At 34.8% G+C, this 22077-nt stretch overlaps 1 protein-coding gene across 3 annotated transcripts in view; it reads right to left on the reverse strand.

The window, feature by feature from the left end:
• The window catches only part of IBTK (inhibitor of Bruton tyrosine kinase), a 77988-nt gene that overhangs the window by 12522 nt on the left and 43389 nt on the right, over positions 1-22077 (reverse strand). For 2 of the 3 annotated variants that reach the window (XM_054491086.2, XM_054491088.2), the window contains exons 18-25: positions 19779-19896; positions 18667-18727; positions 17827-17948; positions 17386-17498; positions 13530-13678; positions 11699-11862; positions 8977-9069; positions 8263-8406 (exon numbers count right to left, since the gene is read on the reverse strand). In XM_054491086.2, coding sequence (XP_054347061.2) covers positions 8263-8406; positions 8977-9069; positions 11699-11862; positions 13530-13678; positions 17386-17498; positions 17827-17948; positions 18667-18727; positions 19779-19896 — 964 coding nt within the window. The remainder of the gene's footprint in view (positions 1-8262; positions 8407-8976; positions 9070-11698; positions 11863-13529; positions 13679-17385; positions 17499-17826; positions 17949-18666; positions 18728-19778; positions 19897-22077) is intronic. The other variant, XM_063666355.1, reaches the window with a different exon arrangement.

Raw genomic sequence — 22077 nt, forward strand, 5'->3', positions numbered from 1 at the left:
TAATATGATGAAAGAGGTAGAGAATGTGAATCCAGAATTCTATATCTGAGTAATCTTGAAAGTAGGTCCTCTTCAAGTCATGCCTTGAAATGACTATAGCCCTGGCCAAACCTTGACTGCAGCACTGTGGAAGATCCTGAGTCAGAGGCATTCAGCTGAGATTCCTGACCCAAAGGAATTATGATAATAAATGTTGGTTGTTTTAAGCTGTTGTTCAAGTATAATCTGTTATGAAGCAATAAATAACTAATACAAGATATTACAGAAATTAAAAGGGTAATACAGAAATCTTATAGAACCAGGTACAGTGGCTCACGCCTGTAATCCCAACACTTTGGGAGGCCAAGGCAGGTGGATCACTCGAGCCCAGGAGTTTGAGACCAGCCTGGCCAACATGATGAAACTCCATCTCTACTAAAAATACAAAAATTAGCTGGGCATGGTGGCACACACCTGTAATCTCAGCTACTCAGGAGGCTGAGGCATGAGAATTGCTTGAACCCGGGAGTCAGAGGTTGCAGTGAGCCGAGACTGGGCCACTGCATTCCAGGCTGGGTGACAGAGCAAGACTCTGACTCAAAAAATGAAAAACAGAGAAAAAAAAAAAAGATAGAAATGTTATAAACAACTTAACACAAATAAATTTGACAATTTACATGGAATAGACAAATATCTTTTTTAAAAAACTAAATTACTGAAAATAACAGAAAATCTATATAGATTATATCATTTTAAAAACTGAATTAATCTCACCAGGTTTTTTAACTGCAAAAATTGACAAACTGATTCTAAAATTTACATGAGAATAAAAAATCCCAGATTAGCCAAAGCATTCTTTTAAAAAAAAATAGAAAGTTGGAAGAAGACAAAACCAATTACGGTAATCAGGATAGTATATGCTAGATCTGAATGTATTTCCTCCAAAACTCATGTTGAAATGTAAATGTCACTGTGATTGTATTGTGAGATGAGACCTTTAAGAGGTGTTTAAGTTATGAGGGTGCCTCACAAACTGACTAATGCCATTATCACTGAGAATGGTTAACCCTTTTTGCTCTCTCTCACTCTGCTGGCATATGCCTTCCACTATGCTATGAAGCAGGAACAAGGCTCCTGCCAGATGCCGGCACCTTGATATTGGACATCCCAGCCTCTAGAACTGTGAGCCAATAAATATCTGTTCATTATAAATTACCCAGTCTGTGGTACTCTGTTACAGCAGCACAAAATGAACTAAGACCGTGTGATACTGGCATAAGGATTGACAAACAGATTTCTTCAAATATGTTTTATTGTTCTTTCCACTGACTATGCCATAATTGGAAACAGTGCCTGATTTCCCACAATTTTATTTTCCTAACTCACAAGCTCCAGCTATTTTCTACCTTAACAGCCACAGAAAATTTATGGAGAAGTATTTTAGATATTTGTACCTGCATAAAAATTAACCAGAATTTTGCTCCTCAGCAAAAGAAGCCCTGTAATTTTACTCCAAATAATATTTTAGCTTTAAAATGTTAAATAATTGAAATTGTTTTATATTGTATGGGTTAGCTCTAAATGGAATTTGAAAGAATTTACATTCAAACATCAAGCCAGGCCACAAAGACCATGTATTCTTCCACTGAATATACTGATGAGAAATGTTCTATTATTTCTCCAAGTAAAACATTGAATTTTGAGAAGTAGCCAAATCCCATACATACTTAGTGTTTTCACATTAAATTTAAAATTTGCCTGGTTGGAACTTCAATCTAATGCAAAAACCCAGTTATCTCTAATACTTTCCATTGCCACACCTAACTGCCAGCAGCAGGATTACAACTATAAACAGTGGGAATTGTACAGACTAGGTGAATGAATGTGTGAACAAACTAGTGAAAATCCTACCACAACCTCAAGTATATTTAGAGTGCTAATTTGTGTTTTGCTAATGAATTGCATATTAACCTTAATATTAATGTAAACATTTTTAAAAATCTTTTGAAGAAGTAAAATCTCATTAGATGATACTTCAGGTAATGATGTACCTTTAAGAAGGATTTTAAAAAACAGTTACATCGGCTGAGCGTGGTGGCTCACACCTGTAATCCCAGCACTTTGGGAGGCCGAAGTGGATGGATCACGAGGTCAGGAGTTCGAGACCAGCCTGGCCAACATGGTGAAACCCCATCTCTACTAAAAATACAAAAATTAGCCGGGCATGGTGGCGTGCACCTGTAATCCCAGATACTCGGGAGGCTGAGGCAGAAGTGCTTGAACCCAGGAGGCAGAGGCTGCAGTGAGCCGAGATTGCGCCACGGCACTGCAGCCTGGGCGACAGAGCAAAACTCCGTCTCAGGAAAAAAAAAAAAAAAAAAAAAAAAAAAAACAGATAAATCACCACAGTCATGAATACGTTCTGTAAATAACAATCTGTAAATCTGATTAAAATGTTAACTTCACCCAGGAACAGTGGCTCATGCCTGTAATCCCAACACTTTGGGAGGTGGAGACAAGAGGACTGCTGAGCCTAGGAGTTCAAGACCAGCTGGGGATATACAGGAAGACCCATCTCTACAACAAATAAAAAATTAGCTGAGCATGCTGATGCACACCTGTGATCCTAGCTACTCAGGAGGCTGAGGTGGAAGGATTGCTTCAGCCCAGAAGGTCAAGGATGCAGTGAGCCAAGATTGCACACTGCACTCCAGCTTGGGCAACAGAGTGAGACTCTGTCTCAAAAACAAAAAAAAGTTCCAATTTTTTTTAAAACCAATGCATACGAGATATGTTCTCAGGAAAACAATCTATTCCATTTTTACTTCAAGCATATATTACAAGTATTTACATTCTATGTGTATCTGATTAAAAATCAAGTGATACAGTGAATTATGTGGCTATCTCATAATTTTATAATCACACGAAAAATTATATCACATTATATTCACTCAATAATTAATGTTTTATCCAGAGTTCACGTTAAAATACTTTGTGCCTTGTAAGAATTCAAGAAAGAAAACTATTCAACAATAACAGTAATTTCAATTTATACTGAAGTGCTTTGTTTGCTGTGCTTCATAGTTACTGTGTTTTTAAACAGGTTGAAGGTTTGTGGCAACCTTGCATGGAGCAAGTATATTGTGCCATTTTTCTAACAATACATGCTCACTTTGTGTCTCTGTGTCGTATTTTGGTAATTCTCCTGGTATTTCAAACTTTTTCATTATTATCGCATCTGTTATGGTGATCTTTGATGTTACTATTATAATTGTTTTGGAGCACCACGAACCACATTCATACAAGTTGGCAAGCTTAATTGGTAAATGTTTGTTTTCTGACTGTTACACCAATTGGCAGTTCTCCCATCTCTCTCCCTCTCCTCCTTAGGCCTCCCTATTTCCTAAGAAACAACAATATTGAAATTAAACCAACTAATAACCCTACAGTGGCCTCTAAGTGTTCAAGTGAAAGAAAAAGTCACATTTCTCTCACTTTAAATCAAAAGCTAGAAATAATTAAGCTTAGTGACGAAAGCACCACCCTGATCAGTCAGCAGTCATCAACATCAAGGCAAGATCCTCCACCATAAAAAGATGATTCACTGAAGGTTCAGATGACCATTAGCATTTTTTAGCCATAAAATAGTTTTACATTAAGGTGTTTTTTTTGTAGATATTACGCTATTGCACACTTGGCAAACTACAGTATAGTATAAACATTACTTTTATAGGCACCAGGAAAACAAAAATTTCTTGTGACTTGCTTTATTGCGATGTTTGCTTTATTGACGTAGTCTGGAACCGAACCTGCAGTATCTCCAAAGTATGCCTGTATAGTCTTAAAAAGAGCATAAATTACTAATTGTAGACAATTCAGATACCGCTCACCTTGATGATAATAATTCAGAATATCTATAATTCTCAAAAATTCAGAATACCCATAACATCTCTAATTATCTAAATTATCTATAATTGGTCAGTTAGATAAATTTTCTCAGTGTACTAAGATACATAAAACTCATTACTCATGTTTGTACTTAAGTTTTCCAATTACGTTTTCATAAAATAAATGTATAACAAATATCACTTGTATTTGATAATTATCAAATTCTTTTTTTTTTTTTTTTTTTTTGAGAAGGAGTTTTGCTCTGTTGCCAAGGCTGGAGTGTGGTGGCATGATCTCAACTCACTGCAACCTCTACCTCCCGGGTTCAAGTGATTCTCCTGCCTCAGCCTCCCAAGTAGCTGGGATTACAGGCATGCGCCACCATGCCCAGCTAATTTTTGTATTTTTAGTAGAGATGGGGTTTTTCCATGTTGGCCAGGCTGGTCTCAAACTCCTGACCTCAGGTGATCTGCCTGCCTGGGCCTCCCAAAGTGCTTGAATTACAGGCATGAGCCATCATGCCCAGCCAGATAATTATCAAATTCTTTTCAAAGAAAAATACCCTATGTTTTTGGTCAAAATTTATGGCATCTTTCTTCCCATCTTTCTAGAATTCTCCTTAATATGCCACAATAGACTCCTTTTAAAATTTGGATAGACAGTCCCTTCAATGTGGCACTCTAAGCTCATGTTGCTAATAATTACCAAGGAAAAGTTTTTCCTATGTTTGAAAATTAGTCAGAAGTTTCAGATAAATGACCACTTGAATACCTTCCTCTGAAATCCTAAAGTGTACAGCAAAGTAATCAGAAAGGTATAAACCCACAAGGGAAAAAAGAATAAGCTACTAAGACAATGGCAGTCTAAAAACAGCAACACATTTTTGAAGGATAGCAAAAGAGATGGAATGATAAAACTGATGTCACAGAGTGAACAAAAAGAAAAACTAGCAGTCATCAGGTGGGTGACAGTAAAGAGGGAAGCTGAGAACTCTGGAAAGGGGCATATACTGGAGACAGAGTATGTACCAAATCCTGAAGTCAACATGAGCATGAAAATTGTTTCAGTTTATTTAAGCAGGGGTTGAGAGTGCCAGATGTACTCCCTATCTCCATATGGTCATATGACTACATCTCCTTTACTCTGGCAGAAGGAAAATCTGATTCAAAGTCACTAGTAATAGAGGATGGCGGGAGTGAACTGTTGTGTACGAAGTCTATACATTAAATGTGAAAACCTATTACAAATGGTGACAAGCTCAGTCCCAGCTCTAACCTCCCTACACTGAGATACGCTTCCAGAATGCTAGCAACCAAATGTACACCTTACCAGCAAAAAAAATTTAAAAGGCTGCTCTTTAGAAAAACTGACAGACTAAAGAGACCAAGGAGAAAAGATATGGAGATAACCAACATATGGGGAGATTCGGGAGTCCCTAAGAAATCTGATACGTTACCCTATAGTCACACCTATCAGTCTACTTGTACAACATAGGCACACAGAGCTTCCAATTAGAACTTAAGAGAAAACAACCAATCAATAAATTGACAAAATGAAATAAAATAAAACACATACAGAGTAGAATTAATAAAACGTGGATGTAAATCAATGGCTATTTTTAGCTTTTTTTTTTGGTTGATTGGTTTATTTTGTTCAATATCATATTGGTAAGATTCATCCACACTGTTGTATTTAGTCATGACTTATTCTTTTTCATTACTCTGTAGTATTCTACTATAAAAATAAACTAATTTATCCATTGACTGCTGATAGACATCTAGGTTGTTTTCAGTGTGGGCTATTACAAATAATAAATTATGAACATTCTTATACTTGTTGTGTGGTACATATGTGTGTATGTTTCTGTTGGGTATATACTAAAGAGTGAAAATGCCTACAGAGTACAGAGATCTTCAACATTAGAATATTAAAACAGAATACTATAGAAAAAGGTATCATCAACAAACAAACCAAAAAAAGCTCTTGATAAAGATTTTAATGGTTGAAAAAAGTCAGGCAAATGTTCCAGAAAGTAGAATTAGAAGGCATATATGTGGACAATAGAAAAGAAAAAGTGTAGTGGCTCACACCTGTAATTCCAGCACTTTGGGAGGCTGAGGCAGGCAGATCACTTGAGGTCAGGAGTTTGAGACCAGCCTCGCCAATATGGTGAAACCATGTTTCTACTAAAAACACAAAAATTAGCCGTGTGTGGTGGTAGGCATCTGTAATCCCAGCTATTCAGGAGGCTGTGGCAGAAGAATCGCTTGAACCTGGGAGGTGGAGGCTGCAGTGAACTGAGATCGCATCACTGCACTCAAACCTGAACAACAGAGTGAGACTCCATCTCAAAAAAAAAAAAAAAGAAAAAGTAAGAAATTTAGAGAAGCCTAGGAGGACCAATATCTGACTAATGTGATTTGTAGAGAAAACAGTGAGGAGGAAAAGTATCAAAGTAATATTAATATTACATAAGATTTCCCTAGAACTTAAAGACATGATGTTGCCAATTAAAAGAGCCCAAGTATCCAGGATGTATTAAAAAAGACCTACATTATGATACATTACTGTAAAATTTCAGAACATTAGAGATAAAGAAAAGATCCTGTAAACTTTCAGGGAAAAAAAAAGTGGAGAAGAAAACAGGAGGTAATATAAGAAGATTTAGGAATTAAATGGCATTGAATAAATTCTCCAAATGATTTCCAATTTAGAATCCCGTTCCCATCTATCAGTCAAGAACAATGAAGGCTAGAATAAAAATATTTTCATGAATATATGAGCTCCAAAAATATATGTCCTATACATCCTTTATCAGAAGCCTACTGGAGTTGTGCTACATCAAAACAAGGAGTGTATCAAGAAATAGAAAGCCACAGGATCAAGAAAACTGGGGATCAAACACTGGAGAGAAGGGAAGACCTGCAAGACAACAATTAAAGAAAATCTCAAGATGACAGATATTCAGCATGCCTGGAAAAGACCCAGTTCAGATCACAAAAGAACATAGGACTCTAAGGAACATGCCTCCAAAAAAATAAGTGAAATAACTTTCACTCATTCACTTTTTGCTTAAGGAAAATGATTGATGGCATGCTTACAGCTATATTACCAAGTCCAAAGCTTCATCATGAGCTTAGTTAATTCTCTCAAACTGCAATTTAGTACTTGACAGTGGTTCCAATAACTTTTCCCCCTTTTTGGATTTTCCATACTTTTGTTTAAAGAAAGCACAACTCAGTGTTGCAGCAGTCATATCATAAACCCTACAAGGGTAACGGTCAAATCTGTCTTGTTCATTGCCTTATCATCAGAAACTAGCACAGTCCCTTACATTTAGAAGGTGCTTAACAAACACTGATAAATTTTAAAATTCTGCTAAGCTCATCCTCTCCAGTTTTATCCTCTTTTCTCTTTTCCTTGGGTGTTCTTACCTCTTATTTTACTTTCTTTTTCAGTAACCATGCTTTGGACCTACTAATAGCCCTTACAGGTACTGATTTAGTTCCATTGGTAACACTTAGAATAAAATTATTGGCCATTTTCTTCAAAATAATTAACATTTTAATTGAGAAAAATATTCCTTCTTACAAACAGAATAATGTGGTCTTAGAAACATTGAAGGGATTCCCCTAAACCATGGGTAGCTGCCAAGGTCCTCCCCAGTCCTTGTGAGAGAAAGAGAGTTCTACTGATTTCTTCATAAGGCTTCACATTCTCCATGTACTTCTCCAGTACTGGTTTCCAGATATTTTAAGTTACAAAGAAAAGGAAGGATGGAACGGAAGCTGGAGTACAACCTATTTTACATATCTCAAAATTATATCTGACCTCTTTGGAGATTATTCCAGTGCTGCCACTATGTGTAAATTGCAATGGAGAAAATGTAAATACAACATTAAGTAAGGAGCAGTGTTTTAAAAAGTGAAAAATAACAAGCTATGATTATAACCATGTAAAGACATTTATGGAGCATGCAGAAGGACAAAGAAATTAGTGTAGTATAAATAAAGTTTTTTTTAATATGTGTCTGATATATTTAATTTCTTATAAAAAATAAATAAATTTTAAATTACTTTAGCAAGAAAATCTAATTAGAATATCAAGAAGAAATTATATCTATATATGAAAAATATATCCACATTTTGATGTGTATGATGATGTGTGTCATCATGACGTGTATGTCAGAACACCCCAAATTAAAAGAAAATAAACAACAACAAAAAAAGTATTTGTTTCCCAAGTTCCAATTTTTAACTTGAAAACAGAAGGGGAGATGAAATGCTTGAAAAGACTTTAGAAACACTGGAAGTGGGAAGGAACTCAAAAGTCAAGTACTACCTTAAAAGCAAATGCACAGATCTATATTAATTTTAAATAAAAATAAGAGCATACCATGCATTCACTGGTTTGGGGGCTTTTGAAGGAGTGGATAAAACTGTTTCCATACTATTCATTCCTGAATTGTTTTCCTTGGTAGTCAATGCAAGCATTTTTCGTTGCTTCTGAGAAAGTTTAACTCCATGAGAAACTGTTTTGCTAGAAATTAAACCAATTAGTTTCAGTGGTTTCTTCTGACAAAGTTTAATTCCATGAGAAATCATTTTGCTAGAAATTATATCAATTAACATTAATTTCTGCTTAATAAAGGTTACTGGTAATAATAATGTTTTCTATTTATTTGATGTTATTTTACCATTATTGGATCAAAATGCTCACAAGTTTCAACAATGAAAATATCAGTTTATACTAACAATGATCAAGTAATAGCTACATATGAGCCCTCCAACATACCATAAATTTCAAGAAGAACTTGCATCACAAGCCTTAACTCTTTGGCTTTTGTAGCCAATAGTCCACAATGATCATTTTAGAGTCAAGTTTCTGGGATGTAATACTGTATTCTACAAGAGCTGGATTATCAACTCAACTCTATCTTTAGCACATATTTAAGAAATAATATTATGGAGGCTAAATTGCCCAGAAAAGGATGTATAATTAACTATAACATGAAATGCAGAAAAATAATAGGAAAGATGGAGTAAGTCTGTCCAATTCTTAAGGCAGAAATACAACATGAAATGATCATTTATAATGTTTTCAACCAACCCTAAATGTGACTTTGGTGTAGCTCCACATTTTTGTCTACTTTCTTCTATTTCCATGATGGTTCTGAGATCCACAACAGGAGGGCTGACAGGACTAAAAGACAGAAAAGGTTACTTTGCAAAGCATTTATTTACCTATAAAGCCCAACCCCCAACTTCACTGAAATCGTAAGTGATATGTGAGATTAATAATCAGAGTATAATTTAGATTTATCAGCTGTGAGCCAGCTTCATAAAGGATATTTTGAATAAAAGCTACTTTTATATACACATATATAAATATTAACTAATATATATCCAAAATGTTAAGTGATATAGCACATATACAAATAACAGCTAATATGTATTCAAGGTCATAATGTTGTGATATAACTGAAATTCCTATATTTAAAAAAACATTTTTTAAAAAAAGCGAAGCAATAGAAAGATTTTTAACTAAATTAGGCAGAAAAACTCACCAAAGTTCTAATTAAATTCTTACCTTTAGGTTAAATGAAGCTTGAAAATTACATTCTTTCCTTTCTATTTTTAACAAACAAAACTCATTCTACTGTTTAATATTAACAAAAACAAACATTTAATAGAAAAACTTAGGGATACTAAACAATATTGGAGCCCCACCAGAGGAAGTTATACCATAATGACAAAATTCTACGATCATTAGAAACAGATGATTTCTGGCCAGGTGTGGTGGCTCACACCTGTAATCCCAGTACTTTGGGAGGCCGAGGCGGGTGGATCACCTGAGGTCAGGAGTTCGAGACCAGCCTGGCCTACGTGGTGGAATCCCGTCACTACTAAAAATATAAACATTAGTCAGGGTGGTGGCAGGCGCCTGTAATCCCAGCTACTCGGGAGGCTGAGGCAGGAGAACCGCTTGAACCTGGGAGGCAGAGGTTGCAGTGAGTTGAGATCATACCACTGCACTACAGCCTGGGCAATGAGGGCGAGACTCTGTCTCAAAAAAAAAAAAAGAAATAGAAGATTTTTGACCTAAATGAAATCTACACTAAAGATAAAAATAAGTCAGCCAGGCACGGTGGCTCATGCCTGAAATCCCAGCACTTTGGGAGGCCGAGGTTGGCAGATCACAAGATCAGGAATTCAAGAGCAGTCTGGCCAACATGGTGAACCCTCATCTCTACTAATAATACAAAAATTGGCTGAGCGTGGTGGCACGCGCCTGTAGTCCCAGCTACTCGGGAGGTTGAGGCAGGATAATCATTTGAACCCAGGAGGCAGAGGTTGTGGTGAGATCGAGATCGTACCACCACACTCCAGCCTGGGCAACAGAGCAAGACTGTCTCAAAAAAAAAAAAAAAAAAAAAAAAAAAAGTCATATTATTTCATATTAAAGGGAACCTGTTTCCTGTACTTTTTTTCTTTCATCAAAAACAAATTCTACGTATTATTTACACTAGGCAATACTACAAAATGAATGTAGAAATGCTTGTGTATATGTCAATATTGAGAATATTTATTGCCTATTGCTAAGCATTTTGTCAATGAGCATAGTACTGAAATAGCCTAATCTATCTTGTGGACCAGGCTATTTTTAAAACATGTTTAACAAAATATCCTAACATTAGCAATCAGAAGATGTTTCCAGATGTTCCCACATATTAAATATGCACCAATTTGTGTACTTAGGCAAAAAAAAAAAAAAAAATTGAAACTAGTTTCTGAACTAAAGTTTAAACTATGAAGCACATAAAATGGAACATCATAATCTTTGTTCCAACTCTGCAAAATATAGCCTATTTCAAAAGAATTAAATAGTCCAGATGATAACATAATCCATAAGTCAATTAACAGTTTTAGACTTTATCAACCATTGTAGGCATATAAACATGAAGCACAAGCTCAATTAACATTTTGAAAGAATACTACATTCTAATTACATCTGCTCCTTCATTTAACTTTTCTTTTTCTTTTTTTTGAGGTGGAGTCTTGCTCTGTTGCCCAGGCTGGAGTGCAGTGGCGCGATCTGGGCTCACTATAACCTCCGCCTCTCAGGTTCAAACGATTCTCCCACCTCAGCCTCCCAAGTAGCTCAGATTACAAGTGCGTACCACCACGCCTGGCTAATTTTTTGTATTTTAGTAGAGATGGGGTTTCACCATGTTGCCCAGGCTGGTGTCAAACTCCTGAGCTCAGGTAATCCACCCACCTCGGCCTCCCAAAGTGCTAGGATTACAGGCATGAGCCACCATGCCCAGCCTTCATTTGACTTTTCTAAATAAATGAAAAAATATATATATATATAATATAGACAAGTTAAAAGGATAGTATAACATTAAATTAATATCCTCTGAAAATTAACTGAATAGTTACACATTTGGTGAAATTTTAAATACCCCTTCACATGCTCTAAGAGATAAAGTCTATGATTGACAAAATGGTCTTCCTGTGTAGCATTTTTAACCAATACATATTATCTAAGAAATAACTGCTGATACTAAGTTTCTCTCTATATACGTAAAACATAGTATTTGCTACTATTCACTGATGATAATACAAAGGCAACTAAATTTTGCCTGGGGTTGGTGGTGGGGGGAAGCCTATTATAGCTGGTTAGCAATTTGTAGGCATTTAGGCAATTTTCTGTGCATTAGAAATTTATATTAATATTTCTTAAATGTTCATCATTAAAAAATTAAATTGCATTAAAAATGAATGACATTTCTCAAACTAACAGTTAGAGAATAAAATAAAAATCCTACCTGAAAGAACCAGCAACCCAACTGGCAGAGCTGGTAGTATCAATTCTGTTACTGGGAATGGGCTGTGGAGCAGATATTTTAAGTATTGGTGACTTTTCCCATGGTTTTAAATCTTCCCTAGAATACACTGGAGAGGTACCATTAACATATGGTTTGACTTTCGCCTGGGGAGAGAAAAAACATAAAAAAAGTTAACAGGCACCTAGAACAGTAACTAACACATAGCTGGTACTTAATAAATATTAGTTACATTACAATGAAGAATAAAATCTTATGACAATAAGCTATCTAGTATTTTCAAATCATGTTCTTCTACAGTTTTGTGCCTTAGCCAACTCTTAAATCACATTATTGACTATAACTAAATTATTATGAGCTTTGAGAATAATTTTTAGGGAAACTAGTTTGCATATTAAATCTCTACACAAATAGTTAACATGTAATATATAAAAGTTGTACAAATAAGACATGAAGCAGTAATTTTAAAATTAATATCCATGGCTTGAGTATGAAACAAAATGAAAGTTTTGTATAAATGTCATATAATTCACTCTGATGTAAAGTACTGTGAATAAAATTAAAGTCAAATAATACTGACACCTTGAAAGGAACCCTAAAACTATTGCTATTGTAATACGTCAAGGAAGTTATTAAAACGGTATGTCTACTTCCAGGATAGATTCTTCTGTTATTGTAAATCACTCACAATATACCCTGAGCCTTCCTTTAAACCTCAATTGTCTTACAGACCAACCTTAGTGTGAATATAAATTGCCCCCAAGCTTCTATCCTATATTTTAGAAAAAATCAATGCTGGTGGGGCGCAGTTGCTCACATCTGTAATGCCAGGACTCTAGGAGGCTGAAGTGGGTGGACTGCTTGAGTCCAGGAGTTCGAGACCAGCCTGAGCAACATGGCAAAACCCCATCTCTACTAAAAATACAAAAAAATTAGCTGGACGTGATGGTGCGCGCCTATAATCCCAGCTACTTGGTGGTTTAGGTGGGAGAATCATCTAAGCCTGGGAAATCAAAGCTGCAGTGAGCTGATACTATACCACTGCACTCCAGCCTGGGCAACCAGAGTGAGAGACCCTGTCTCAAATAAATAAATAAATAAATAAATATCAAATCAATCCTTGAGGCCTAAAAGACTCTAAGAAGAAAGGGTAAACTTCTGTTGTCTCATGAATTCCTAGAAGTTCCGATACATTTCGTGGATGTGTAGGGGTTACGGAAAAGTGACTCTATCTCTATTCAGTTACACATCTTTCTCTAATAGGTTAACAACTATGCAATCAAATGTTAAGGAGTGTCTAAGAAATGCCCTCCCCAGAGTTGATCAGGCCAGGAATTCTGCAGCTTAATGTGCTAGATTAGGAGAAGAACTCAATCATTTCCAAATTGTTTTGCTCCAGTTAATACCCTGGAGGAAAGAGACTGCAAACTTTGAAAGTAGGCTTATTTTCGAAATCATTTGCCTTGACAATTTTTAACTGATGTTAACTGACATTTCACAAGATAAATTTCAATAATTTAGCTACAAATATATTTTTTCAATATGTCTATAGTGTTATTATACTTTACATCAACATTATATTTTAGTTGCACAAAGATTAGAAATAACACCATAAAGGGCTCAAAACTACCATTAAAATCTCTAAAACTAGAAATGTTGTGCAAAGTTAAGAAAACTAACACTATATTTGTGATTCTTATATACCAACCTGGAAACTGTTTTAAAATTAGGGCAAAAATAAGGAAATATTAAAGATAAACTATCTATAAATCTAAAATCTGAAGGTAAGGAGGTAGTGCTTCAAAAAACAAACCTCAATCTTATCTGAATGAAATCCTGTTGTGAAATCAGGGGACTGTAAATCTCTAGGACTACCCACTCCTGCATAGCTTCCTTCAGAGTCTGATGTCAACAGTTCTGGAAGAGATTCCACAGAATTGGTCTTACCAGACTTTAATAATCCTAAAACATGAAATTAAAAAAAATTAAACACATATGCATTAAACATATATGCATTACATTCCATCAACCAGAGAGCCAAAAGCTTTCATTATCCAGGTTTAATAACATTCAAATTATATTTATGGTATAAAAATCTTAATAATTCAAGTTAACTGGAGAAAGAAATCAGTTTAAGTGAAAAACTGAAATGGAAGAGATTCTAAAACAATAATTTTATTCATTACAATCACATACCAATTGTGTAATGAACCTGAGGAAGACAGTTCTTTGGGATCTGCTCTAAAAAGTGATTGAAAATATTTTTGTCCACATAAGAGACAAAGGAGAAAGGGAAAATAATTAAAATCCAGACTTCTTTTCCCTTTCTCATCTGTCTCTTGGTACAGTGGTCTCTGCACCCAAGTAAGGGGGTAGCTTCATTCTATGTGGGAGGAACCCTGTGGCCTTTTTGCCTCTCACTTAGCCAGCTGACTGACCCCATAGCAGAGGCTCCCACGGAAGACGACCGTGGCCTGTTTGAAGTGTGTTTTTCCCTGAAATCTCTGGCTATTGAGAGCTCGCTTGAATCAAGAGGGTTGTTGTGAAATGTATATATCATTTCTTCTCTTAGGCAAGCTAAATGCCTGGCCTCATGCCACACCTGGTATCCAGGTTCAAACTTTTGCTTAGATTCACATGTCCATTTCCACACATTTCAAATTTATTAGAATCTAAATGAAGTACCAAAATAAGCTATAAAATAAAGATGTTATCTAACTTGTAACTAAAAGCTGTATAACTGATTTAAAAATAAAACCTACCATCTCTTATACATTGTTCTCTTTAAAGTAAATCACCTTAACAAGCTAAATGTTTCTTTTATTGTTATTACTACAATTTGGAAAGAACATTTAAACATTTTTTTTGCCACACAATCTTTCTGAATTTTTTTTTTTTTTTTTTTTTTTTTTTGAGACGGAGTCTCACTCTATTGCCTAGGCTGGAGTGCGGTGGCGTGATCTCAGCTCACTGCAACCTCTGCCTCCAGGTTCAAGTGTTTCTCCTGCCTCAGCCTCCCAAGTAGCTAGGATTACAGGCATGCACCACCACACCCGGCTAATTTTTTTTGTATTTTTACTAGAGACGGGGTTTCACCATATTCGCCAGGCTGGTCTGGAACTCCTGACTTTGTGGTCCGCCCGCCTTGGGCTCCCAAAGTGCTGGGATTACAGGCGGGAGCCACCGCATCTTGCCTCTTTTTGAATATTTTTAAGGTTGGCAAATTTTCATCGAAGAGAATACATCTAATATTAGAACACTCTCAAAAGTCAGTTAGAAATAAATCCAGAAAAAAAGAGGACAATTAATGTGGCCAACAATTACTTCTGGTCAAAAACAGTTTTGCCGAATGTCGTTTGTCTAACTTTAAGATCGACACAGATGTTAAGCTTTTAAGCAACTGTCTTTGATGATTGGCCTTCTACTCAAATTTTCTTCCTTAACAGGTCTTTTTGGCCTCCAATTAAATCTGACCTTTTAGTTATCTTTGACTACAGATATCTTGGCCACAGAAAGAACAGTACACCAGTAAAATATGGACCTGGAATCAAGAGAACAAATTTTATTTCTTTTGGTCACTACTTCAAATCACTTATGTTTTTTGAGCTTCTTTCCTTAGGTTTAAAGTAAGGGACATAAATTATTTCATTACTAATGTCTCTTCTAGCTCTGAAATTCTAAGATTCTAACACATATGGTAACAATAACATTATTTAAAACAAACCAAATATCTGCTTTTCCATAAGTCATTTAGGTGACTGGAAAGTCATTACTTTCAAGACTGTCTATCCATTATTCATCCTTCCATCAGTCCACCCCTGCCTCCTTCTAAACACTAACGGTAATTCATACAACACAGAGAACACAGAATCACAGAATTTTAAATTTAGAAAAGTCCTAAGATAATAGCTTTCTCATTTACTAGGTCTCCTGATTCCTATTTTCATTGCTTCATAAATAAATTTTAGGCATATTATCTATCCTTTTTTAATCTTTATGTTATCTAAAACTATTCTTGACATTATTCCTTTGAGCTTTAGTGAATATATCAAGCACCTAATTTGAAGCATCTCAGTAAACATAAAAAAAAATCCTTCTTCTTTGCCCTGCCTAACAAGCTTTTTTTTTCCAAAGGGACACAAAACAATGTACTCTTCTATTTTTCAAAGTTGTTTGTATACAGCTGATTGACTATGAAGTACTGTTAGTAGAAACTGTACTAGGTAATGTCTTAGTGCTATAGACAAGAGTAACCTACCATTTCTGAAAGCCATACTGTAGTCTCATTATTTTATAGTCACACTTCATGTTTTATCTAAAGAAACTACTAAAACGTATATAGTTTAATCTAGATCAGATGAATCTAGAATGTGAGACAGTCTATAACACAATTGGACTGACCTTTTGGAAAAGAGAAAACAAAAAACAAAAAAGTACAGCAGTACTATACTAGTTAGAAGAGACTAAAGAGATACTAATAAGCAAAGATAACATGAACCTTGATAGATACTAGTTTTTTCGTTAATGTTAAAGAAAAAAAAAAGACTATAAAAACATTTGTCAACAATTAGGAAAATTGGGATATGAAGTATAATACTAGTTAACATTAATTAATGTCAATTGTCTCAGGTATGATAATGGTATTGTGGTTGTGTAGAAGAGTATTCCCATCTTAAAAGATTCATGTTCAAGTATTTAGGGAAAAAGTATCATGTCTACAACTTATTCCAAGTGGAACAATTTTTTTTAAGTCTCTGTATTGTGTGTGTGTGTGTTTGTGTGTGTGTTTGTGTGTAACACATGGAGGAAAGAGGAGACAGTAAGCAACAAAGAGTCTGCAAGAAAATGCAAATGTGATGAGAAGTTAACAATAAATCTGAATAAAATGTACATAGGTGTTCATGGTATTTTTCTTTCATCTTTTCAGTAAGTTAAATATTCTCAAAATAAAAAACTGGAGAAAAATATTTTAGAAAAACTACATGACCTGACCTTTACTTTCAAACAGGCTCACATAATGCCTAAATACATTTTATATTCTACTAAGATTACAACCCCCTTATGCACAAGAATGGCATCTTACTTGGAGTACTGACATATCTAAATTGAATCAACATGATAATAGTTATCTCTGTCATGTTTTGCCAACCTCTAAACCCCTATGCCACTGGAAAGAGTGGTCTTTCTAAAAACAAATCTCATCCAGTCACATCCTGTTTTAAATCATCAACAGCCACCCATAGCCTTTAGAATAAAACACAAATTCCTTAGTTTGGCATATAAGAGCCTCCAAAATCCGACCCTATCCAACCTATCTCCTGTACTGAACTATATGCACAAGAAATGTGCAACTCTTTCTCTTGCTACTAAGCTTGGGAACACATTGCCCCCTTTGCTTAATATATCTATCTGCCTCCTTTTCTGAGATAACTTCATTCTTCAAGACTCAGCTCAGCATTGCTTTCCTCTAAGAGGACTTCCCTGATCTCAGATTAGTTTGAGTACCTCTTTTGTGCTCCCAGAGCAAACTTCAATTGGAGTACTCATAATAAACTATCACTTTTGGTACCTCCATAAGGACTGTTTATTTCAGTAGCCCCAGCAGAAGACATATGTGAATAGAGACATAGAAGATTAGAACTGGAAATACATGCTCACTTTCCACGAACCTGTAGATGATGGACTCTGAATAATATCTGAAAGGTTATAACCTCCAGAACTATCTGAACGTTTACGTGGCTTCTTTTTAGCTTTTGTTTTTGCCTTCTTGAACATAGTTTCCCTAGGAAAAAGCAAACATAATTTCAGCAGAGTTTAGGGAGGTAACTAAGATAAATGCACTTATTTAACCCAACATGTTTAAACTGAAGGCTACTTTTTAAAATATTTATACTTCCAATTTGTTAGACCTACAGATATTATATATTTACTTTGTATTATACCAAGGTTAAGAATGAACATAAATACCTATTTCTTATGTCAGAATTTCTCAATTTCATCTTCCAATACCAACACAAAAGTGTCATATGTCCAAGGTGAGAGTGAAGGGACACAGTGGAGAAAAGAAGGAAGAAAAGGAGGAAAAGAAAAAAAAAGAAAACAGAGCTTACGAATGATTTTGTTCCATATTTATTTCTTCTTTCAAGAAGATATCTCCATCTTCTACTTCCAAATAGCTAATATCTGGTCCATCTTGATATGGTGTAATGACTCTTCTATCCATTGCTGGAATCTGCAGAATTGAAGATATCACTTTTCAAATACAAAATCTGTGAAGTTTGGTTTTTTTGTTTTGTTTTGTTTTTTTTGTGCACACAGGGCTCTTGCCATGTTGGCCAGGCTGGTTTGGAACACCTGGCCCCAAGCAAACCTCCCATCTTGGCGTCCCAAAATGCTGGGATTACAGGCATAAGCCACCACACCCAGCCTAAAGATGTTTTTTAAATTATGTAAGATATTCCATTTTTAATATGTGGTGACATTAACTAGAACAGCCTTGAATGCTCAATAACTTCCTAAATTTACAAGAGGGGGTTGAATTTTGATTCAATTCAATAAAAACTTTATTCCATAAACCTGCCAAAAAAAGAAACTTGAGAAAAAGCTCCACTTTATTATTAAACATAGATTTATTCATTTCTTAGGGATCATATGAATTCATGTTTTTGCACTGTCCTGACCTTTGGTAAATAACAAAAGACTCACTCTGAAGCTTTCAGTAACTTTCATTTATAAAGAAATTAATAAAAATTAACTTTATTATTAAGTATCTTGAATTTTGATTATCATATGTATCTGTGAGATCTGTAAAGGAATCCTATATCATCAGTTTTAAAAGATCCTAATGTACTAGAAGTCATTAGGAAACTATTCCATTGATAAGTCTGATCTAATATACTGCTTAAGCTGGTAATATTATAGCTGCGAAAATCTTAAAACATAAACCTTACCATTTTCCGGTAAAACTCAGAAAGATCCTTCAAAACACCATCACTTAAAACATCAAGAGACCTAAAACATAGGATACAAAATTCTATCATAAGATTCAAGTGACTTGATAACTGTCAAGATGCTCACATATGTAGATATTTCATATTGCCAGATAAGTAACAAAGTTATTTTTTAAGCATTATATATAGCAATTGCTACAAATTCCTTTTGGAAATAGATGTGGTTGTATATTATATATTTCAAATAAACAGCAAAGCAAACATATTACACAAATATCTTGAATAAAACTCAAGCAACTCTTTTTTTTTTTCTTTTTTTGAGACGGAGTCTCACTCTGTCACCCAGGCTGGAGTGCAGTGGTGCAATCTCAGCTCACTGCAACTGCTGCCTCCTGGGTTCAAGTGATTCTCCTGCCTCACACCCTCCCAAGTGGCTGAGACTACCAGGCACGCACAATCACGCCCAGCTAATTTTTGTATTTTTATTAGAGAGAGGGTTTCACCATCTTGGCCAGGCCGGTCTTGAACTCCTGACCTCAAGCAATCCACCTGCCTCAGCCTCCCAAAGTGCTGGGATTACAAGCATAAGCCACCACACCCGGCCTCAAGCAACTATTGTAAATAAATGTACAAAGAATCTTCTCTACTTCATAAGAGTTTCATAAAAATTAACTAAATGAATCTATGTAATGCTTTTAGAACACCGTCTAGCACATAGTTAATAGTCATTACTACTGAAGTAAAATATAAAAGTAAACTAAACAATGAAGCTTTAAAATAAAAACTGAAACTGACACCAGGAACTCTAATCTCAAATTTCTATGTTCTCATATTCTCACCAATGACTTTATAGGAAGTAAAATATTTTGACCTTGTATTTTTAAAAAAGTATACATTTATTTCATTTTAAAAAGACCACTGTTAAAAACATTCAAAAGTTTTCAAGAGCTCTCTAATTCTAAAATGTACATAACTTCTAAATCATCAGCATTGATCAAATTCTTTCCATCCAGGTAAACATCGTTATTCACATTTAAATCACTAATAATATCTGCTTTTATATATAAATATCTCCTTTTGCAACAATCATACAACATATGCACCTCACTTACCTTGCTTCAAGTAAAGCTGCCATATTCAATCCTATAAACTGTAAACAAGACAGTTTCAACTGTTTTGCACTATACATTGCTGCAAATTCCAGTAGCATAGCAGCATTCTTCAGGGTAACTACAAAGAAAGAAAAGATTTGCAAAATTAGATAAAAGGCACATTACCACAGCAAAATAAAATACATGTATGTCTAAAGCTGTAAGATTTGAACATTTGGAATTAAGAAAAAAAAAATTCTTGCCAAAAATAAGTTAATACTGGGGCAAATATGTAACTCTTCCATCCCAATATGCCAAAGTAATTTCAAAAGATTGGCTCTGAGGAAAAATAAGCTCACACACAAGCATATTCTAAGCAAAACAAAATACAGAAGGGGCATAGTGCCACCCAAAAGCAAACACATAAGAACTGACAATCTTCCACCTAACATTTTCTGAATATTTTTAAAAAGCTTTCATTAATGAAGAACTTTCCTTTTCATTTACATAGCAGTTATTCCCTCTTCCATAAAACTAAAAAAGATATAAAACTAAGACAAACTGATGAAATAATTCTATAAAATATATTGAGTTATCTATCAAAATTCATGTGGGTGTATATATATACATGTAAGTATATAAATATATACATATTTTGAAAATATGTACATCACAATCTTACCATAATATTCTTCACACCAGTGAAAAATCTGATATACTATGCAAAAGATTCTGGATTTAGTTACAATCATAGTAACATTATATATAAAGTACCCATTTTCCTAGAGACAATCCCAGAATATTCTACCTACATAACAGGTAACTTTCAGCTTCCTGTTCCCTCCATTATTTTTCTTAATTACTCTATCAGTACCAGCCAATAAGGAAACACAGTTGTTTTCTACATCTGGCTTCCTGCATTTCTTTTTCTTTCTCACCTGTAATTGTATCAAAAGTTGCAACTGCAGTCAATAATGGTCTCTGTCTCACTCCTGACTAACCTACATTTTCAACTAACGATGAACAGAGAAATGGAAGAAATGATAAAATTAGATCATATAAAAACTTCTTTAGAGTTGTTCACATGGGAACAAGTATGCACATATTCCTAATAATCAGAGACCAAAGGAAGTGGTAGCCTCCTTTTCCTAGGTTCTAGGAATATCAAGGAATTAATAAAGGCAACTGTGCAGCCAGATCCATGAAAGAACACTGAGGAAGAAGACCAGCAAAGGCAACTGTACAAGTGTAAAATATCACTTACATGTATGTCTTATACCTGTTGTATGCTGTGTCCTTTATTTTAGAATATTTTTATTTTCTTGCTTAAAAGGAGATCAGGGCTGTTGTTCTCTATTTAATAACGAAGGAGTAGACAGTCTACAGTGCTCAAGAAAAGTGAGAACTAAAATGCCAAAGCCAAGACAAACTCCTAGCAAGTATGAACTAGAAAAAATGGACAGGAATTCCCTTCACACTTCCTGAAGTAGCAATGAAGCAGAACAGATATAAGATTAGAAAGTCAAAAAGGCTGTCAGGTGGAAGCTAAGGAAAATTAACCTTTATTCTAGAGTAAGCAATTATAAATATGTAAACAGGGGGAAGATGTAACTACTTCCTACAGAGAGCTTAAAGAAACAGAAGTAAACAGGAGAAACAGCATTTAAAACACTACTGTGACACTACCCAGAAGGAACAGATAACAGTGACCTCAACTGCATAGTACAGTGAGAACCCAAAGGTAGGTGAAATGTGACCAGCATAGTTAAAAGGAGTAAGTTTTGACAGCTGAATGAATTTGAGTGTCAGGGCCAAAATAACAAAGAAAAACTCATTTTGGATTTCAAAGTAGAGTGTTCAGGAGGATAGCCATGAAATTAACTAAGATAATGAAGAGAGCAAGAAAGAAGAGTTCGAGAAAAAAAGAGATGTGCTTTGTTCAGATATATAATGGGAAAGTTAAATTTTTAAAATCGCTGCAAATAGTAGAAAATGGGTAGCTAAAAACACCTAAAGCCAAGATCAGGGCAAGAGTACAAAAATTTCACTTTTAAACTCTCACCCTTGAAATTAGCAAATAAATTTGACACCATCTTTATTCTTCAAGGTTTTATGACATTTCAATAAAAATATTACATTTCAATTCTAAGTCGTATATATTTTCACATATTTCTAAAATAAGAATTCACTTACAAATGATGGCATGTAATAATTTACATATTTTGGCAGGTTTTCATGGTACCAAAAAAAAGTCTATTTTACCAAAAATGGAATCATAAAGTCAATAAAGTACAGTAATCCTTGATGAACCGGAAAACAT

The sequence above is a fragment of the Pongo pygmaeus genome, chromosome 5 (assembly GCF_028885625.2).
Source record: "Pongo pygmaeus isolate AG05252 chromosome 5, NHGRI_mPonPyg2-v2.0_pri, whole genome shotgun sequence".
Taxonomy (NCBI): domain Eukaryota; kingdom Metazoa; phylum Chordata; class Mammalia; order Primates; family Hominidae; genus Pongo; species Pongo pygmaeus.